Here is a 19,300-nt window from a genome sequence, read left to right as displayed (position 1 = left end):
AACTGGGGGAAAACCCAAATTGCCTGGGAACTAGGGAGCCCAACTCACCCTGCAAAGTCCTGGCTGGACAATGATCATTAGTAACATGAGATGCCAGGAAAGAGAATTTGATTGTGTCCTGTGTGTCCCTCCCAGGCGTGATTGCAAAAAGGGAACTGGAGGATGCAATTAGATCTGTTTTATTGCAAAAACTGCACTGAATTTCAGGAAGGGAACCCTGTTTCCCAGGGCTGCTGTGATGATAATCCCAGCATTGTATTCCCAGGTTAGGTCCAAACAGCTTCAACTGAAATGGCACACTGGAAACAGCAGATTGTCTCTGCTGGTGGCACCAGTCCAAGCCAGTAACAGGGCCTGACTTTGTTCATTGCCACAGGTGCTGAATTCTCTCTTCTGCATCCAGATAACTCAAGGCTACTTTTCCCCTGAGCCTCTCATCTTGTGGCTTGAACGGGCCCTTTTAGTGTGCTGTTGGCATGTGACAAGTGGCACTGCTTGTGTGTTAAAGCTGTGAGGGTTTTCTTATGCCCTGGAAGATGGGTGGGAGCTCCACACACCACCAGGCATCCAGCAGAATTAATCTCATGCAGATCTTTCTGCCTGCACAAACTCTGGGACTGCATAGGAAATCCTGCCTTTCTAAATCATTCCAACTACAGCTTCTTTTTGAAGTGAAAATCAGGGTCAGCCATGCCCATTAGCCAGCCTGAGCCTGGCAGTAAAGCTGTGCTTCACCCAGAGCAGCAGTGGGAACTGCTCCAGTGCTGGAACACGAGCTGCTTCCTGGAGCTGGCCAGTCCCTCGGGCTTGGCTGCCTGGGGGCAGTCTGTGTTTCAGGCTGTTCTCCTGGAAACAAGGCCACTGTTCCCTCTGAAACCCTGGACTGTAGAATTGTGTGGCTGTGGCTTTGCCCAGAGTTGGGAACGTGAACAAAATCAGTTTGAGAGCTTCTCAGAGTGATGGAGAGAAAAACTTCTTTTTCTTCAAAAGGAAAATTCTTTATAGGGAACTCAGAGGGGTTCATCTGAAACCTTAACCTGGGGGCACTGAAGACTGTCCTGGCAGAACTGTAAGCAATTAAGCATTTGAAAGCACAACTGATTGCAAAGTTGACTGTATATCCCATGGCAGGTTGTTTGCCTCACTATTAATAAGCTCTAACCATTCCCTGTAATAGGTATAACCACAGCTTTATTTGATTTAAACAACGGTGCACCCCATCCAAGGTGAAATTTGAGAGTGGATCCTACAGTCCCAGAGCTTCCCTAGGGACAGGGATTTGCCCTGTGCCTTTGAACAGCCAGGGTCTGTGGCTGACTGACCCAGTAAATGAGCAGACAGTGATGGAAAAAACACAGCTGTGTTTATTCCAACAACTTGTCTCCTGCCACACCAACCTCTGCCTCAATAACCACCTCTGTGTGTTTCAGTGGCTGCACTTTCTAGGCCTTCAGCAGGTCTGGAAGTGCCACAAGCAAATAGAAAGTGCTTCCAGCTCAGGTTCAGAGATGTGGTTTAGTCTGGGGAGGAAAAATAAAATCTGCCTCTTCTCTTCCAGCTTCACTGTGAGCTTAAGGCAGAGAAAATAAGTGCAGGTAAATAGACCTGCTGCTCTTCTGACACCTGCAGCTCCCTGAAAGGAAGGAGCACCTTACAAACACCTAATTCCTGCTCTCTCTCAGACAGCAGGGGCACTGAGCTCTCAAACAGAAGGGCTGTTTCTCTGCCAGGATGCTGGATATGCAGGTCATTTCCATGTGTGAAGGAATCTTGGTTATAGAAACTAAACAGAAGTATGGGCTGTGCTTAATATACAGAAGGAAGTTAAATTGCAAATAAGCCCCAAAACTTATCTGTTCATTGAGCAACCAGCTTAATAGGGGTTAATGTACACCAGAGATGAGATTTGCAAATTCAATGTGTACATAACCAACCAGTTTGTCCAGGAAAAGAAAATAAGATGTGAAGGTGACTTGCAAAATATGTCTAAATCTAATAAATATGCATGAGGGCAGTGCTACTGACCGTAAAAGGATATGAGGTACCAGGAGGAAATTCAAGATCAAGTTTAAATAGAAAAAAAATATCTAACATCTTATTTAAACTAGTCTGGATGCCAGTTTTCCCCAAGATTGGAGCTTGACTTCTTATTCACCATGACATGGTTTCCCCTGTAATCTTCACAATTTTTTTATTCCATTTCTCCTGTAATAAGAAATCCTGACTTCTGTACTTTGCCTTCTAATGTACTCGAATGCTGTCACCCTTCAAAAGGATTTCAGCAGAGGCAAATAGGAACCAAGCCTGGGGAGATGATAAATCCCAGCCTGCAGCACTGCAATATTTGATAAACCCTGTAGCCCAAAATCCTGGTTTATCTGCAATCCTTCATATCCTGTCCCAGTGATGTGCTGTCACAAAACCTTTATCTTCCATGAAGACTGCAGAATGGGAAGGCACCCTCCTACCTGTCCAAACAGAAAATATAATTACACAAAAGCAGCTGACTTCTATCTTGTGTCTTAGCCTCAGCTGCTTTTCTGGACAACTGGAGAGCTCAATTACATGCAGGTGCTCACCAAAGTACTCCAAAACAACCCAGATGTTTAATGCAGACTCCTCTCCACCATCACCAGAACCCAAATTACCCACCCAGGGAGAAGCAGCATTTTCAATGTACGTTGTACTTGAGCACAAGTGAGTTATGTTCTCACCTGTGAGTGAACAGTTCTTATGATCCCCTTTTTTCAGCAAAAGGCACCATGTTTGAGGGAATCTGAGAACTCCACTCAGGATCACACAGCGAGGCAGTGGTAAAACTAGATTTACAACATGAAGCTGAGTCAGACTCTTCTGAACCACACTACCCCCAAACCATTTATTTTAGTTATGGTATGAAGTTCAAATTAGCAATGTTCTTGGGAAGAAAGGGCTTCTCCTAATCCCTCAGCTAATTCCTCTGTTTGCATGTGTGTATATGTATACGTGTGTTTGCATGAGCAGATTTACAGCAGGTTTAACCCGTGGCTGTAACCCTGTTTGATGGGCATGTGCAAATACAGGAATGGTGTTGGCAGGGCGACTATCTGCTGGTTTTAAAGAGCAAGGCAGGGCTGTAGTGACTGGGCAAAGCCCTGCCAGTGCCCAGGGCACGGCTGCTGACTCACCTGGCACAGAGCACATACCTGCAGCAGGCAGGTGTGCTGGGCTGGTGAGAGCTGTGATGCTGGGACATTCCTGTATCACTGAACACCTTCTCCCCACCCTCGGCTCAGCTTCCTGCTGCGCAAACATCGCGCCCTCGCCTCCCTCTGAGCGCACCCTCGGATCTGCACCAGGCTGCCAAAAGGGCTGGAAGGCTTCCTCTAGCAGGGTCACCTTGCTGGTCCTTGTTCCCTGTGGATAATAATGACAAAGAGGGCCTTTGGGAAGGTGGGAGGTGTGGAGAGCTGACTTTGGTTATAGGACAAAAGAACAAGCATAAAGCTGTCACGTCATCACAGTGTCCTGCCAGGAACTGCTGGGTCACTTCCTGAGTGTGACTGCAACTTCATTGCATCAGAATTGTATTAGGTCACTATATGGATTTATTTTTTTCTATCCTTCCCTGATAGATCAAAAATATCAACTCCAAAGGACAAGGACCACGTGGCCATTCCCTCCCCTGTTCCCTTGGCTCCTGGCTCCTTTTGGCTCTCTCTCCAGAGTTACACACACGGAAATAATACACACACCCACACCCACGTAGGGACAAAAGCAGGCCAGGAAGGTGCTGCATGCCAAGTGATGCATATAACTTAGGCTCTTTTAACACAATTAATTGTTTCCAGGCATAATTGTCTTTATCAGCTCTGCTAACAGCAGCAGTAATTGGGGAGCTGCTGCTCCTAAGGGTTACCACACACTGCCTACCCCAGTGCTGGTGACATGACTGATAAAAATCAGAAGAGCAAAATATATGGTGGTTTAATTGACGCAGTTTTTACTACATTGCATTTCAAAAGTATTTAAATTTACCATGAAACAGATCTTTGACAGATTATTTATTGACCTTCACTGTTGAAGAAGAAAGGGTTTAAGATGGATTAAATGGCCTAGCACCAAAGCTTGGCCAGATATGATTTTTAGCTATTTTTAACCTAAATAAGTATTCAGCCTAGGCTCGAGAACAATAATGCAATCACCCTTTTGAGATTTACTCCAGCCAAGTCCCAACCTGGATAAGGAAATGTGAGTTAAATCTAACTGATTTTCCTTCTGAATTTACAGTTGGGAAGTTTTAAACAAAGGAGGCCACGAGTGTCTATGGCACACCAGGCAGGAGCTGTGTGCTGGTGGGGCTGGGAAGGCTCTGTGAGAGCCCATCTCTGTCCTGCAGGACACGGGGGACAGCCCCAGCCATCCCAGGGACCTGCCCGACCTCTGAGTGTCCCACAGCCACATCCTGGGGACACACCTGGAGTCCTGAGCCCGCTTCTGGGGCCTCCATGGATTAATTGAGGAGCGTGTCCAGGGCAGGGAATGGAGCTGAGGAGGGGGCTGGAGCCCCAGGAGAGGCTGAGGGAGCTGGAAAGGGGCTCAGCCTGGAGAAAAGGAGGCTCAGGGGGCCTTTTGGCTCTCTACAACTCCTGCCAGGAGGGGACAGCCGGGGGGTCGGGCTGTGCTCCCAGGGAACAGGGACAGGAGGGGGAACGGCCCCAGGCTGGGCCAGGGGAGGCTCTGTGTGGACAGCAAGAGGAATTTGTTAACTGAAAGGGTGATAAAACATCGGAAAGGGCTGCCCAGGAGTCCCCATTCCTGGAGGTGTGTAAGGAAGGACTGGACGTGGCACTCTACGGCTGCGGTTTGGTGGAGAAGATGGTGATCGATCACAAGCTGGACTCGATGATCTCAGAGGTCTTTTCCAACCTCAGTGACCGATCCCTCGGGACTCCGAGCGCCTCACGTGAGCGCAGCACACAAAGCTCGCTCTGTGCGGGGCTCTGCCCGGCGCTGTGCCCATGGAGGGGCTTCACCCCCTCACAGGAGCTCCCCCCACGGACCCCTCACAGCGGCTCCCCTCAACCCGGGCCCGCTCAGCCACCGCGCCACCCCTCCCCAGACCCCTTTGGTTCCGTCCAGCAGCGCCCCCCTCCCGCCGCGCAGCCCCCGTGGTACGCCCCGACACGCCCCCCCGGCAGGGGGCGCTGAGGGCGGTGCCCGCCGGGCCGGGGCGAGACCGCGGCGGCACTTCCGGTCCGGGGCCGGGGCGGGAACGGCAGCGGGGCCGGGATGGCGCTGGACGCGCGGCGCCTGGAGGCGCTGAGCCTGCAGGAGCTCAGCGCGCTGCTGGACGACGAGGAGCAGCTCCAGGACATGGCCCGCGAGATGGAAGAGGTGAGGGGCTGCCTCATACTCCCCGGCCGCGGCCCCTCCTCGGGCCGCCCCCCTCAGCCCGCCGGGTCCCCGCCGCCCCCGGTGCCGCTCGGTGTTGGGGGGCTCATGACTCCCCGCTCCCCGGAGCCGCCGGGCGGTCTCGGCCCCGCCGTGGAGCTGCCGGTGCGTGAGGAGCCCCCGGGGCTGCGGGAAGCGCTGCCGGTCCTTTCCTTGCTCCCCCTTCGCTGCCGCCCCCGGCCCTCGTTCTCCCGGCCCCGGCCCTCCCGGCCTTTTGTTCGCCGGCCCGCGGCGGGGGATCGGTGCCCGCTGGGTGCCGTGCGAGGGGTGAGGGCTCGGCGGGCTGAAAACGCGAAATTAAATGAATTCATCCACTGAATTAGGAGCCAGTGACGGCCCGGAGGTGGGATCAGCTTTTCCGTTCGCACAGCCCTTGTTTTGTGCCTTGGCCGCGGTGAAGGATTTTGCCAGGGTGAATTCAAAACAATGTGAAAGAGATTTCTGTGTGCCTCGGTTGGTATGCCGGGCGCAGCCAGGGCTGTCAGGCGTTTCTGCTGCTTGTTTTGCCTATTTGAAGTGTCTTTGTCAGTGCATCAGGCTCTAAGTCGTGCTTTTGGATCTGTGATTCTTAAAACAAAATAGGAGCCTGTTTTCTTCCTCTGGCTGTCGTTGTCTTTAACTGGTTTTTCTGTGTGCCAGTGGACACAGGGTGTTTCAGTTCAGATATGAGACTATTCTGGGTTTATTTGGCCACAGATGTCCCTGAAAGAATCTTACTCTTAGTCAGACAAGAGCAAATAAGATGAAACTATATGTATGAAAACTTTAAAAGAAAAAAATGTACTCTGCTTCTCTGGGTCCTGTATTTATTGGTTTGTTTTGTTTTGTTTTGTTTTCTTAAATTAGAGGACAAAAGCCTCAGGAGAAGAAAAACAGTGGCAACAAGTTCTTGAGAAAGAAGCTTAAGTTTATTAAGTAAAATCAATTATAATTGTGTTCTCTCAAACTAAGATTCTGGCCCTTTTGGTCCTTCTGAGGAAATTGTTCTGGATCACCTCTAGCCACATTATCAAAGTATTTCACATGGAGAGGCCCACTGAAGGCTGGGGCTGAGTTGATGAGGTGTCCTGGGGAATTTATTTGCTGTATTATGCAACAATTTGGATTTTGAACTTTGTGCCAATAGATTTCTGAGAGTGGGGCAGCCACAATAACTTTTTGTGCAAGCCTATATTTTGAGAACTTAGAAGAAACAGGCAGTGCTGTGGAAAGTAGAACATGCAGAGAGCTCCTGGTTTGCTGGGGACAGGAGCACCCTGCTGAATAAAACCTATTTAAGGAAACTCAGCAGGTTATAATGGGCTTAACTTGGTGAAGATGTGAACGGGTGCAGTGCTGCTGGTTCCAGAGTGACCCCTGACAAGGGACATGGGCTCTTTATTATAATTTATTTGTCAGTGTGAACTTAATACTGTAGGTCAGAAGTGACAGAAAATCTCATGACCTCAGTAGAAAAAAATCCTTCCTCTCTACACAACCAGCCCATATTGACCCTCAGGTTTTCCTCTTTCGTTGGCCTCTTAAGGCTTTTAAATTGTAGAGTGAAGTTCTGCGGGCCTGAGGGAATATTTTGTGGTGTTTGGAAAGTGTGGCCAGGTTTGGAGGTGCTCAGGCTGTGTGGAAACAGGGCTGTGCTGCTGTCTGCTGTAATCCTCTTTTATTGGATGTGGAGGCTTTTACTGGAGTCTGTTCAACTAGAAATGTGTTTACCCATCTTGGAAGGAATTGGCCATGCTTGAATATTCCTTCCTCCTCCTGTTTTTTGCCTTCACTGAATTGTTTATTGCATGTGCTGCTGAGACCTGAGTTTTCACTGGGAAGTGTGTGGCAGGAAGAGGGAGAGAGGGAAATCCTGAGCACTAAGGAGGCACCATGGTGACCTCACTGCTGCTTGGCTGCCAGTCCATACGTATCCAGGTTGTGGGCTTTTTCCAAAGTCCTTAAATTCCTGATTTTACTGTGAGATTCCAATTAAATCACGATTCCCGAGTCACTTCTCTGAGGCCACTTGTATTTTCAGTGGCAAAGTTGGTTAAAGCTGATTATTCCACAATTGAAAAAAACCCTTTGTTCTCCTTGTTGCAAGGGAAACCCAGCTCAAACCTCAATGTTTTGTTCACAGAGGAGGAGGATTTGGAAAAATCACTTGGCTTTCTTGCTGACAGCTAAAAATAGGCACTTCCAGCCTTAGAGGGAATGTATCCTGTGTGGCATTTCAGCAGGATTTGTGGGGGTGTGTGCCTGTGTGCACGAGGTGATGTGCTGGCAGAATGTCCTGCACTGTGTCCCCAGGTGTGTGACACTGTGGCATCAGAGCTGAGCTGCTGCTTTTCCTGTCTGACGTTGGGTTTGCAAGCCTTGAACAACGAACTCTTGTCTGCCAGAAAAAGGAAGGAAGCTGCTTGTCTGGTACTCCCAGCCTTCTAAAACTGAGGAGGGCTTTTTTTGTCATCTCTCAGGTTGATCCCTGCAGTGCATGTAGAGCATCCATCTTCATTAAATAGACAATCACAGGATTGGGATGGAAGGGACCTGAAAGATCATTTAGTTCCAAACCCCCAGCCCTGGCAGGGTCATAAAAGTAATTTGTTTATAGAAGTCAGTCTCAGTGAGATAACCCTAAAAAGCACAGATGAGAGAATTGTGACCTGACACTGGTGATGATTTGATGAATTTCCCTGTGAAAGTGAATTTTCTTTTTAATCTCCTGGAGCATCACTTCTGAAGCAGTGCAGTATTGTGTTACTGACTGCTAAGGTTCCATGGCCAAAAATTGTTTGCTTTTCAATACCTTAATTATGTGAAATCAAGAAGTCAGAAATGTATTGCCTTCTTCTCATTCCAGCATTTCAGAGTACACTGGCAAGCACAAAAGGAATTTTTTGAGCATAGTCCTTTTCTCAAAAGCTGATTGAACAGATTGTGCAGGGCAGAAAGTCCAAGTTAAACTGTGTGCATTCATGCCCAGATTTCTTGGATTCCTCCTCCTGTCCTAAAACCACATTGTGCAAGTGGTCATGTTCTTGTTGGCCAAACATGAAATTTAGTTGCAAAGTTAGGAATTAGACTTGGTGACAACTACAGATTTTTCTTTTCTAGCTGAGCATCAAATGAGTAATCTGTCTGTGTCTGATGAGTGCAAATTGCAGTGCTGAGTGTCTTGCCTCTGCAAGAAATGTCTAGGAACTGCAGCTTACCTTCTAAGCTTTAGTTTGTCATTTTCAAGTAATCAGAAGAGCTAAATTTAGCCAATCTAATTACTTTGCAGTATGTTTTAATATTTATTACAGAACAGATGTTGTTAGGGGGTGTATTATTATTCACCAGCCCTTGATGAAAAGCATTCCTGAATCTTCTGTAAAAGAAGTCTCTTCTCCTACTCTGCACCTGTCAGCTCCTGTTTCAGGGGTTAATTTGACACTCCAAATGTGCATCTTTATACATCCACAGTGTGACTGCATATTTTCTTCTTCTTTTGCAAGTATGTGTAAGTGAAAGAGAATGTGGGAATGACAGAGGCTGGAGAAATCTGAAACTACCAGGGATGTGTCCTGTGTATCAAGCAATTAAAACGGTGCCACACAAAGCTGCTTTTTATTTATAGCTCCTTAAGAGACTTTTTCTCGAAGGTACCAAGAGCCTCCTCGCTGTGGTGCTGGCCAGAGCAAGCTTATAATTATAGCAGCTCTTGATGGACTTTGTGGGTAGTCAGGATTGCTCAGTTTCTCAGGAGGCAGCTCCTCTGGGAATGTGCTTTTGGATGAACCAGGGTGACGCTTCTCAGAGACGTTCTACACAAATAACTCTTGCTGCAAACCATTATTTTGGAGTAAGGGATCAACATTTATAGTATGAATGTTGCTAAGCTAGTACTAGTTCTGGTTTAATTTTATCCAGCTTTTTTTTTTTCTCCCTATTTTAAAAGTGGGATGAAACAAAGCTGCAGTTCATAAAAGTAGTAGACTCTAAATTCCCAAAGCAGTTGCAGTTGCCTGCTCTTGGAAATGCTCATTAAATAAATCCTTGAGTAAAATTATTCAAATTATGTCCATTAAAGAAATTCATTTTTAAGCAGCTGAAGTTTTGCAGTGCTGCATAAACCATGACTTTTGTTTTTAATAACCTTTGGGTGTCCATGGCTTCATTTGCTAGCAGCACAGTTTGGTGTTGAGTGCTCTGCTCAGGAGTGAGCAATCCTTGTACCATGAAAATCCCCTTATAAGCAGCTCAGTATGGTTGCCCCATTTGTCCCATTCAGAATTCATAGTGAGAGCTTAGCAGTTAAAAAAAAAAAAAAAAAGTCATATTCTCCTTAATATTGTCCTGTCTCACTGTGTCTCATGATTCTGACTGGTATTTTCATCTGGTTTCAGATTAATGTTTCCTGCCTGTTGAAGTGCTCATGACCTCAAGAGTCTTGTTAGGAATTCTGCTGGACTCCCATGCTCCTGACTTTTATCTCTAAATAACTTTTTTCCTCACACTTGCAGTGGGCAGGTGAACAACCAGCACAGGAGCAGTTCCCTGCTAATGCACATTTTTGTCACATGTGACAACAAAATACCTTTTGTTGGATTTATTCCTTCCCCAGCCTTTGTCTTGGGCTTGTGGAGAGCTGTGAAGGGATGCTGAAAGCATGCTCTGTGCTGCACTGATAATCTTAATAGACTGCTCATGCTGGACTGTGCCTTCCACCCTTGGATGATTTTGCATCTGTTTTTTTTTTTTTTTTTTTTTTGTAGTTTTAAATTACTCATTTTTAGAAAGCTTTTCTGCAGCACTCTTTAGTCAGACTTTACAGTGCTTGCTTTCTGATTCCTTGAATTAAGGAACAGTTGCTGTAAGGTTTTTACACAGACCTTAACAGCAGTGACAGATTATTCTGGTTTATAGATCATGACTCTATTCAAGTTGCATTGCTCTGGGATTGTATCTGTTCAGTTTGTGAAATAGAACTCACAGACTTCAAAATTCTTTCAGTGACATGAAATATTTCAATGTCCTGAAATGAGTGGATGGGTCTTCACCAGCTCCTCCTTAAGTTTCATTAAACATCATTCCTAAGTTTGCTTTGAATCTGAGGAACTGGTTCTTCTCATGCTTTTGGGTGAGATTCAAGTTTCTCATCTCTCCAAGTGTACATTGTTAAAAGAAATTTGACACAGACCAGTGCTGGAAGTGAAGACTTCAGAGTGACATTTTAATTCATCATTAAGTGTCAATTACTGTTTTTTATCAACTTCTGTTAGAAAAATTATGTCCTTTTCAGAAATGTTCTAATATGGAGAAAGTTTAGTCACCAAGTCCTGTGTAATTTTCAAAGCAGCATTCCTAACTGGATCAGATTCTATGAGAATAAACAAATGGAAACCAGTTTAATTTAAATTATTTTGCATTAGATTCAAAGGTACGAAGAGAACTTTCTTTTTATTCTTTGAGAAAATCCACATTGAACATAAGCACAGTGCTGGATGCTTCTTTAGGCTTGAGGAGACAAAACAATATTGAAAGTGTAATTTCTGAATGTCACAGTTTGGAGTGGAGTTGGGATTGATGTAGGATTTAGGACTCTGCATTATCCTTGGTGGTTGTTGCTGGGTTTTTAAGTGATTTGGCAAGAACAGGGTGAGAGTGAAGCTTTGGTTTTTGAAGAGCAATATCTGGGGACAGAAGTGTTTAAGTAACACCAAGCAAGTTTAGAATTTAGGAAATTAAAGTAGCATATAAATATTGCAAAAGGAAGTAATTGTTCTCAAAGACAGCTGCTGTGCTTGGAAAAACACCTGAATTTTGATGATGACCTTCTCTGGGGCTATTAAACAGCTCATTTGGGTTTCCTCTTCTCCTCTTTGTGGGGTGTGGCTCTGTGTCCACCCAGAAGTGTGGCAGCAGCAAGGTCTGTGCTGCTGTTTGCAGGGCTGTAAATGGGAGCAGCTGCAGCTGAACAGGGATTACCTGGACTAGAGGGGACACATGGATGGAGGAGGTCACAAAAATGGGCCAAACTTCTCTTGGTTTTGAAGGCAGCTCAATAGACTTAGTCTGTTGTGCCCTGGGAGGACTATTCCACTTGTTGATTCAGCCTGAGAATCTGAAATCAAATCCCTTGGCTGGTTGTTTTATTTTTCCCCTTTTGATGTCTGAATATTTCAATGAATCTAATGTGACACCCAGGGCAGACTTCTCCAAACACTCAGCTCTCCCAGAGCTCCTGAAGGCTCTCTTGATAAACTCCATGTGCACGTGTGAGTGTGAGCAAACTGGAATCTGGCTGAATCTTGGGTGTGTGAGAATTGTCATTTTTTCTTTAGGCTAGGAACTGTTAAGCAGAAGGATTAAACTGAAAAAAATGAAGGTTTTGGCATTAATCCAGGATTGGTGGAACACAGTTGGGGAAGAATATTCTGGAGAAGGAACAGTCACGATGCAATCCTTATTTTTTACACATTAACAAGATAAGGGATGATATTCTTCTGCACCCGTTGTATCTCACTGCTGGAATTCAGATTTTTTTCAAGAACTGTTGCTTTATCTGTCAATTTTCATCATCTGTTCATCAGTTGCAGGCCCAATGCCACAGCACTAATTCTTACATACTTCTGTTGTTTATTTATAAGTTTTCAAAGTCTCATTTTGTCTTGCTTAGTAATTTCACTGTCATTTCACACACTTTTTTTTTTGTTGTTGTTGTTTTTAATTTATATCCAGGCCCAAAATGTTCAGCACAGCAAGGACATGACTCTTGCCAGCAACCGCAGTCTGGCAGAGGGAAATCTCCTGTACCAGCCAAAGTTGGAGTCTCTAAAATCAAATTTAACTGAGAAATATCAAGAGCTGCAAGTTCTTTTTGAAGCATACCAGATAAAGAAAACAAAACTAGGTAACAGTGGCTGTTGACAATTATGATTTGCTGTTTTTTAAGTGAATGTAAATCTGTTGCCTGTTTGTTGTTTGGTTTTTGGTGTCTCATTTTTAGCTGTGTGAATTAGGGTACAAAGTGAAATGTCATTCTTGTGTAGTGCTGAAATAGATCACACTTCTGATGATTTATTAAGTGACTGTCACACCTAGCAACAGATACTGTGGATTCTTTCTGTTACCTACCTGTTCCTGACCTACTCTTCTCTGAATTATCAACTTCAGTTACTTTGCTAAAGAGCAAAACACTTGGAATTTTTAGTGACTATTTATAAATCAAATGGAATATTACATTTAACTTTCATGCTGAATTTTATTGTGCATCCGATACTGCACTTGCTGAAGTGCTTTCAATATTATAAATATATAATTGGAATTAAATTTCAGCTCTTAGCACTCTGACAATATTCCTGAACTTGTTAATGTATTTCTGGCTGTGAATCACCCTGTGTAGAGCTGCAGAGTCTGCTGGTTGTGCAGATGTGCCTTGGAGGCTCTTGTGTTGTTCCAAGTCACTTAGAGCCTGCTGTCATTTTCTGTCCTTCCTGTGCCTTTGCAGACAGACAATCCAGTAATGCTTCCCTGGAGACCCTGCTGGCACTGCTGCAGACTGAGGGGGCCAAGATTGAGGAAGACACAGAGGTAATGACAGAATCCCCAATTCTGCCACTTCCACCCATTGCCAGAACCTTCCAGTGTCCATGGCTGCAGTGCTGAGCTGAGCATGTGACAGATTAAGGAGTAGTTTTAAGAATATGGTCTTTCCTCTGCTCTGAGCTTCAGAAAACAGCTATTTGATTCCAGCAGTTTTATTTCTTTTTTATCTGAGTAATTTTTTACTCTTAACATCTTTGAAGTTCAAGAGAGGAAAGTGCTCCTTTTTAGAAAAGATAGGCAAACCCCCTTAGTTCCTTGGCTTTGCCTTCAGACTTGTAGAGTTTAAAAATGTGGAATCTTTTTTCAGTGGGGTTTGCCTGGTACATGTATTACTTCATAATAAATGTCAGTTAGTGGCCTAATAAAAAAACCTGTGCCTGTGCTGCTTTTCCTCCAGTGTTTCTGGTGAAATATTCCATTGTGATCTCAGTGTGTCTGTGCAGGTGCCAGTGGTCACCACTTGCTGACACACAAGTGCTTGAAGGGTGGTGTGACTTTAGAATAATGGGAGTGTTTGGTTTTGTTTGCTGATTTGCATGCAGGCATTTTCTGTAATTAATCAGGAGAAAAAAAATGTGTTTATTGGCCTTGAGTTGTGATGGTAAAAAAGACATTCCAGGACAAGGTGAATTTTGTGATTTTATGTTTGCTCAGCTCTCAATTATTAAACATCATTTACCCAAAGCCACAAGGAAGGGTGAGTCTTAAGCCTGACTTAGCAATAATCTCTGTGCTGAGTCTCACAGAGTTCCCAGTGTTTCTGTTGGCATTCAGGCAGAGCTGAGCTGAGCTGTACTTCAGCTTAGCTGGCAGTCTGGGAAGCTGCTGGACTGGGTTTGTTCCCATCTCTGGTGATCAGGGGAACACTCAGAGCAGGATTCAGATGTTTTTATTGCTGTTACTTCAGTATAAATTTATGCAAAAGTGATATTTCACTCTCAGTGCTTCTGAGTAATAAGTAACTCAAAGTTCTGCTCAGAATTCTTCAGTATGCCAGTCATCTTCCATATGCCAGCTGGAAAATCACAGGCAAAATGCTGCTATTTTTGGGATGTGAGCCATTTCGATTCTGTTGCAGTAGGCTGTTTCCTAAGAGAATGTTCTGTATTTGACAGAACATGGCAGAAAGGTTCCTTGATGGTGAAATACCACTGGATTCCTTCATCGACGAGTACCAGAGCAAGAGGAAGCTGGCTCACCTGCGCCGGGTGAAGATCGAGAAGCTGCAGGAAATGGTGCTGAAGGGACAGAGACTTCCTCAGGTTCAGCCTCCGGCACAGCCGAGGGCAGCCGAGCCCGCAGCAGCCCCTGCCGATCCCTACAAGGATGCGAACCCTCCTCCCTCGGTGGTGCCGCGGCGGATCCCGCCCCCTCCGCCCCCCTCGGGCCCGGCTGGACGCTTCCCCACTCCCTTCACGGCCGCCACGGGCTCAGGACCAGCTCTTCCTTACCCCGGTGCTCCGTACCCGCCTCTCCCGCCGCGGCCGGGAGCAGCTCAGCCCTCGAGCCAGATGCCCCAGGCGGGATGCCCAGCTCAGTTTGTGCCACCCTATCCTCCACCTCTTCCCCAGAGACCAGCTCGCCTTCCACCACATCCTGGCTTTATCCTCCAGTAAATATTTGGGTGCGCCTGACGTTTGTATTGGTGCTTCTATTTCCTTTTCCCCCATCAGAGACTTGCTGTAGGCAATGGGCAGCCTCTGTTCTTTGCACAATGGAGCACAAAGGCCGAGCTGTGGCACAGAGGTTTGCAATTGCTTTGCTAAATGTGATGATGTTTGTTTGCAAAGGTCAGTGGTGACAAGGTTTTCCTGGGAAGGTGATGAGGTCTAAATTCTGTAAGTCCATCAGATTGGGAAGGTGCTGGCAGTGGATTTGCTGAAGTTACAAACAGAGTCACGCTCTGAATTCCTCAGTGATGGTAGATCAGCATCCTCCTGTGCTCTGATGTATTCCCCTGGCAGCTGGATGTTTGTGTGGCAAATGGGGAGCTGGTTGTCCCTCTAAGGAATTCTTTGACAATGTTGGGATGGTAACAACCATATCTGACTGCTGGGCAGGGGGTGTGCACAGCACCCCCTCAGCATCCTTTTGCATCCAGGCCCAGGTGCACGTTGTTTTCAGAGCTCACTGAGCTGAAACTCCTGTCAGAACACCTTGGGGGCTTTTAGACAGGGAAAAGGACAAGAGTTTCATTTCTGCATTTCAGTTGTTACCTTAGACAGTGTGTAATCAAAGTAGGCACTACTCCCACTCCTAAATAGCTTGATACCCTCAAAGTCCTGGTTTCTTGAAATGAAACTAAACTGTTTGTAGAGCCAGTTTAGGGTTTTATAGACACTTTACCGGGCAGTTTTATTTCCTTGCCTATTAAGACTCTTTCTAACAGTTGGTTTTTCTCTCCTTTTCCACACCTTGGATACAGAAATGATTTTTTTTACACAGGTGCTTATCTTTTGCTACCATGTGATTCCAGGAATCTAGGCAGGGTATTTTCTTAATCAAATACTGGATTTTCACATGTAATTGCCCACTTGAATTTCCACAATTTCATTTTATCCCTCAACTCTGTCTCTCCCTTGGCAGAACTGCTTTTAACTTTCCCATTTTGTTTAGTTTTGCAGTTTGGGGCATGTGTATCTATCTGGAATTTGCAGTTCATGTTTCTCTGCGAGTAGGCAAAAAAGAAAAGCCTTTTCAAGTCCATGGTGGCTGTTTGCATCTTGCAGAATCTGTTCTTAACTTCTGCCACAGGGTGGGAGAGGCTTTTTAGGGCAGCTCAGATTTCACTCTCGATGTGACTCTTGAAGCCTAAGGTACAGACACATGCTGGTATTTTAATCCAGCGCTGGGGGAGGCAGATTTTAACCCCTGTTGTTTGCACAGAATGTGTCTGTGAATTTGTTATCAATCAGTCCAGAATCTGTCCAAGCCCCTGGTTATTTCAGTTATTTTGGTATCATTGTGCTGCAATGCACTGCATTGTTTGGAAGTTTGTACTACAAACATCAGTCAGAATAGAATATCTTTTTTTTTTCTTTATCTAAGACCTGGATTGTCCCTTAATCATTTCCTCTGGAGTGTGGTGGTTAGCAAATACTAATCTGAAATTAAGCTCTTAACAGGAAGCTCTCAATTCTGAAAATATGGATATGGTCATTTGGCTTGTTTGCCTTCTGCAGACAAAGGCAGAAGGTTGGTCAGTGTTACTGGCATCTGAACCAATTCCCCAGTGTAAGTCTGGCAAGCTTTTATAGATGGGGGATTTTGTGAAGCAATGTGCATTGGATTTGTTTGCAAAGTGTGTTTTTTCTGTAATCTAGTGATGGTACAGGATGTGGTTGTTTTGTTTTGTTTTTTTTTTTATTAGTGTGATATCTTTTCTTGGTCTTATTTTCTCACTGAAGCTTTGTATAAGCATGGTTAATAATGACTCGTTTCAAAGTAACTTTGCTGTGCTGTTAGTGCTGGTATTTGGGTGGCAGCTGTTGTATCTGGATGCTAAACATGAGTCTGCTGTAGAAATGGTTTGTGTCCTAGAAAGAATTACAGTGGGTGGGGGCTACCAGGGTGGTGTCTGAGTGCAGAAATTCATACTTTGAGCCTGCTACACAAAAACTCTAAAACACTCCCAATTCAGTTTTACTGAGATTTCATAAAAACAACCAGGTATATTTTACACTTATCCGGTGCCAACTTTTTTTCTGGGGGTTGGAAGTCCTCAGAAGTGGTGGGGGTGATAGATAAGTGTATGGTGAATTTGCACTGCATTTTATGTATCAGACTTTATTGGTATTAGTAGTCCAGAAATATTTTTACTACTTGTTAAATCTTCTGTCTTTTGGTAACTTTTGTGATAACAATGACCTTTCAGGGATACTTTATCTAAAAACAACCTCTTGTGCACACTAAATACAGACAAAGCTAATGCAATTTTTTTGTCTGGAAGCAAAACAATGCATTATTGCATATGCATGTGGCTGATGTGCCTTAGGATCACTACTTGTGATTGTAATTCTAGGATATTAGCATTTTTATCATTTGAATGGCCATTGCTTAACTCTAATTTAAGGGCTCTTGGAGAGCACTGACTTTGACAAAAACTGACCCTCATACTTCAGAAAAAACAGCTGTATCTGCTATTTGTAAGCTTATAGTTGCCTTCACTGATGGGTAAGTTTGAACATAGCTGATGTAACTAATGTGATGTTTCAGTTATTGCAAGCTCATAACTGAAGTCCAGCTGCTCATGGAAAACGTTTTGCCATTAATTTTGTGTGTGTGTGTGCACACAAACTGTAAATATTTACTTGACTGCTGGTGATGTTTAAGGGTAAAGAAGAAGAATGACTGTGGAAAGCTGTTCAATCCTTTCAGCAACAAACTTGACGAAACACTAGCCTGGCAAGAGCTGTGTCAGTGCTTTCAACCTGTTGCCCTTCAACAGCTTCTCCTGTTCTGTTTAGCTAATAAATTAATTCTGCTCTGGCTAGGATGTTTAGAATTGTACTAATTTGCACTGTTTATAAGATAGTGAGATTAAAATGCCATAGGCAAGCTGAGACTTGAGAGGGGGTGGCTCACGATGCTTGCCAAAAAAAATTATATATATATATATATATATATGTGTATTAAAAAAGGATTTTTGATGTCTGCTACAAATAGTGTATACTTCCCCAAAGCAATTGGAGTGGAGAAAAATCCTTTAAATACAACGTGTGACACGGCTTTCGAGTGTTGGTAGCATTGGAAATGCTCTCTTTGGGCAGCATTGTTTGTGCCAGTCTCTCGTGTGCAGTTCTGGGAGTTGGGACTTGGACCTGGGCCTGCAGTGAGCAGTTCTGACTCCTGGGGGCTCTCACTGCACTCAGGGCTGCCTCCCAGAGAAGGTGGAGTCGTTTGTTCCAGCACAGCTGATCCAGACAGGTCGCCTCGGTACCACTGCAGGGAACAGGAGCTGCCCTGGGGTGCCAGGAGGCACCTGGGCACTGGCTGGTCGAGGTCACCGTCCCCAGTACTGCCCCAACCTCCACAGCCTCAGCCTCCACCTCTCCTGGGACTTCTCTGCCCTCTCAAACTGGAATCACGACGTAGATGCAGAGCTCAGACCAGCAATTCTTGTACCCTGCCTTGGAGCTGCGTGGTGGACGTGGAGTTCAGAGGGGGCAGAGTCATCCTGTGCCTGAACAGTTCCTCTGTGTGACCCTGGACTGTCTCAACAAGGGGCAGTTTTATATGCTGAGCAAGTTGTGAACATACAGTGGAGTTGTTTGCATAATAAGTCTTTCTGTTACCTACTGTGTTCTGATTTTAAATAAAATAGCATATCTCTTGGTGTCCTGTCCCCTCGTGGCTCCCTTCAGTCGTGGTGCAGTTATATTCATGATTTTTGACCCTCAGGGGGTTTTTTCTGTAGCAACATAAACACAGTTTTAGGTAGATGTAGAACATAAAATTGCAAAATGCTTTAATTATTCATGGTAAAGCTGTTGGCTGTGTTTTTAGTGACTGAATATAACGAGTCCATTTTGTGTGGAGCTGATACAGGATGGGTTTGCTCACAGTAGATTTCACGTGTTGTAGTCAGGGCAGTGAGGTAGGTGGGCTGTCTGTCAGGTAAAACCCCTTTGATTTTTCTTCTAATTTCCTGCAATTAGCTAGTGGGAATGTTCAGAATCACCTGGAAAGGCTGAAGGGAGAAAGCTTTTCTTTTTTTAGAGAGGAAAATCTTAGATATCAGCCAAGTTGGGAGAAATGAGTCAACCAGAGTTATTTAGGAATATGAGTCAGAGGGCAGAAAAGACCTGATGTAATTTTCTGTGATATCTGTCACTTTAGTAGTGATGCAAAACAGAAATCAGAATAACGGATCAGGGAAGAAATTCCCTTTTTTAATTGTTTTTTGATCCCTTCCCTTTGTGGTGGCTGCAGAGATTGGAGAACCTGCAGAAAAGGGAGAGTGCAGATGAGGAAAAGCTGCTGTGCTGACTCAGTGCAGGTGGGCGAGGGCAGGGGAAGGTGTTATGTAAAAGCTGCAGCTCTTCAGCTCAGCTCTTCTAAGAATTTGCTGTTTTGTGGCTTGAAGAGCTGTGGGACTCCAGCTGTGCCCCTTCCAGCCCTGGGGTTGGTGTCCCCAGAGGTTGTTGTGACTGGGATTGTTCCCAGTGCAAAGGAGCTGTCACCTGCTAGGGTCAGGCCTTGCCAGGTGGCACTTGGGTGTTGGAAAAAGCAAAATGCCACAATAAAAGGTGTCGTGTTGGGGACACTGCAGTGTCCCTGTGGCCTTGGCTTG

The 19,300-nt window shown here is 45.1% G+C and overlaps 1 protein-coding gene across 1 annotated transcript; it reads left to right on the top strand.

Annotated features, from left to right (window-relative positions):
* The first annotated feature begins 5,219 nt into the window (after positions 1-5,219).
* On the top strand, positions 5,220-18,343 carry VPS37B (VPS37B subunit of ESCRT-I). The gene is made up of 4 exons (XM_059863178.1): positions 5,220-5,376; positions 12,142-12,313; positions 12,911-12,993; positions 14,124-18,343. Exons 1-4 carry the CDS (start codon positions 5,272-5,274, stop codon positions 14,622-14,624), a joined length of 861 nt encoding a protein of 286 aa, XP_059719161.1. The 5' UTR covers positions 5,220-5,271; the 3' UTR covers positions 14,625-18,343.
* Positions 18,344-19,300: the final 957 nt, after the last annotated feature.

The sequence above is a fragment of the Haemorhous mexicanus genome, chromosome 19 (assembly GCF_027477595.1).
Source record: "Haemorhous mexicanus isolate bHaeMex1 chromosome 19, bHaeMex1.pri, whole genome shotgun sequence".
In the NCBI taxonomy this organism is placed as follows: domain Eukaryota; kingdom Metazoa; phylum Chordata; class Aves; order Passeriformes; family Fringillidae; genus Haemorhous; species Haemorhous mexicanus.
The sequence above is the reverse complement of the archived record's forward strand: the minus strand, read 5'-3'. Positions and strand labels throughout refer to the sequence as shown.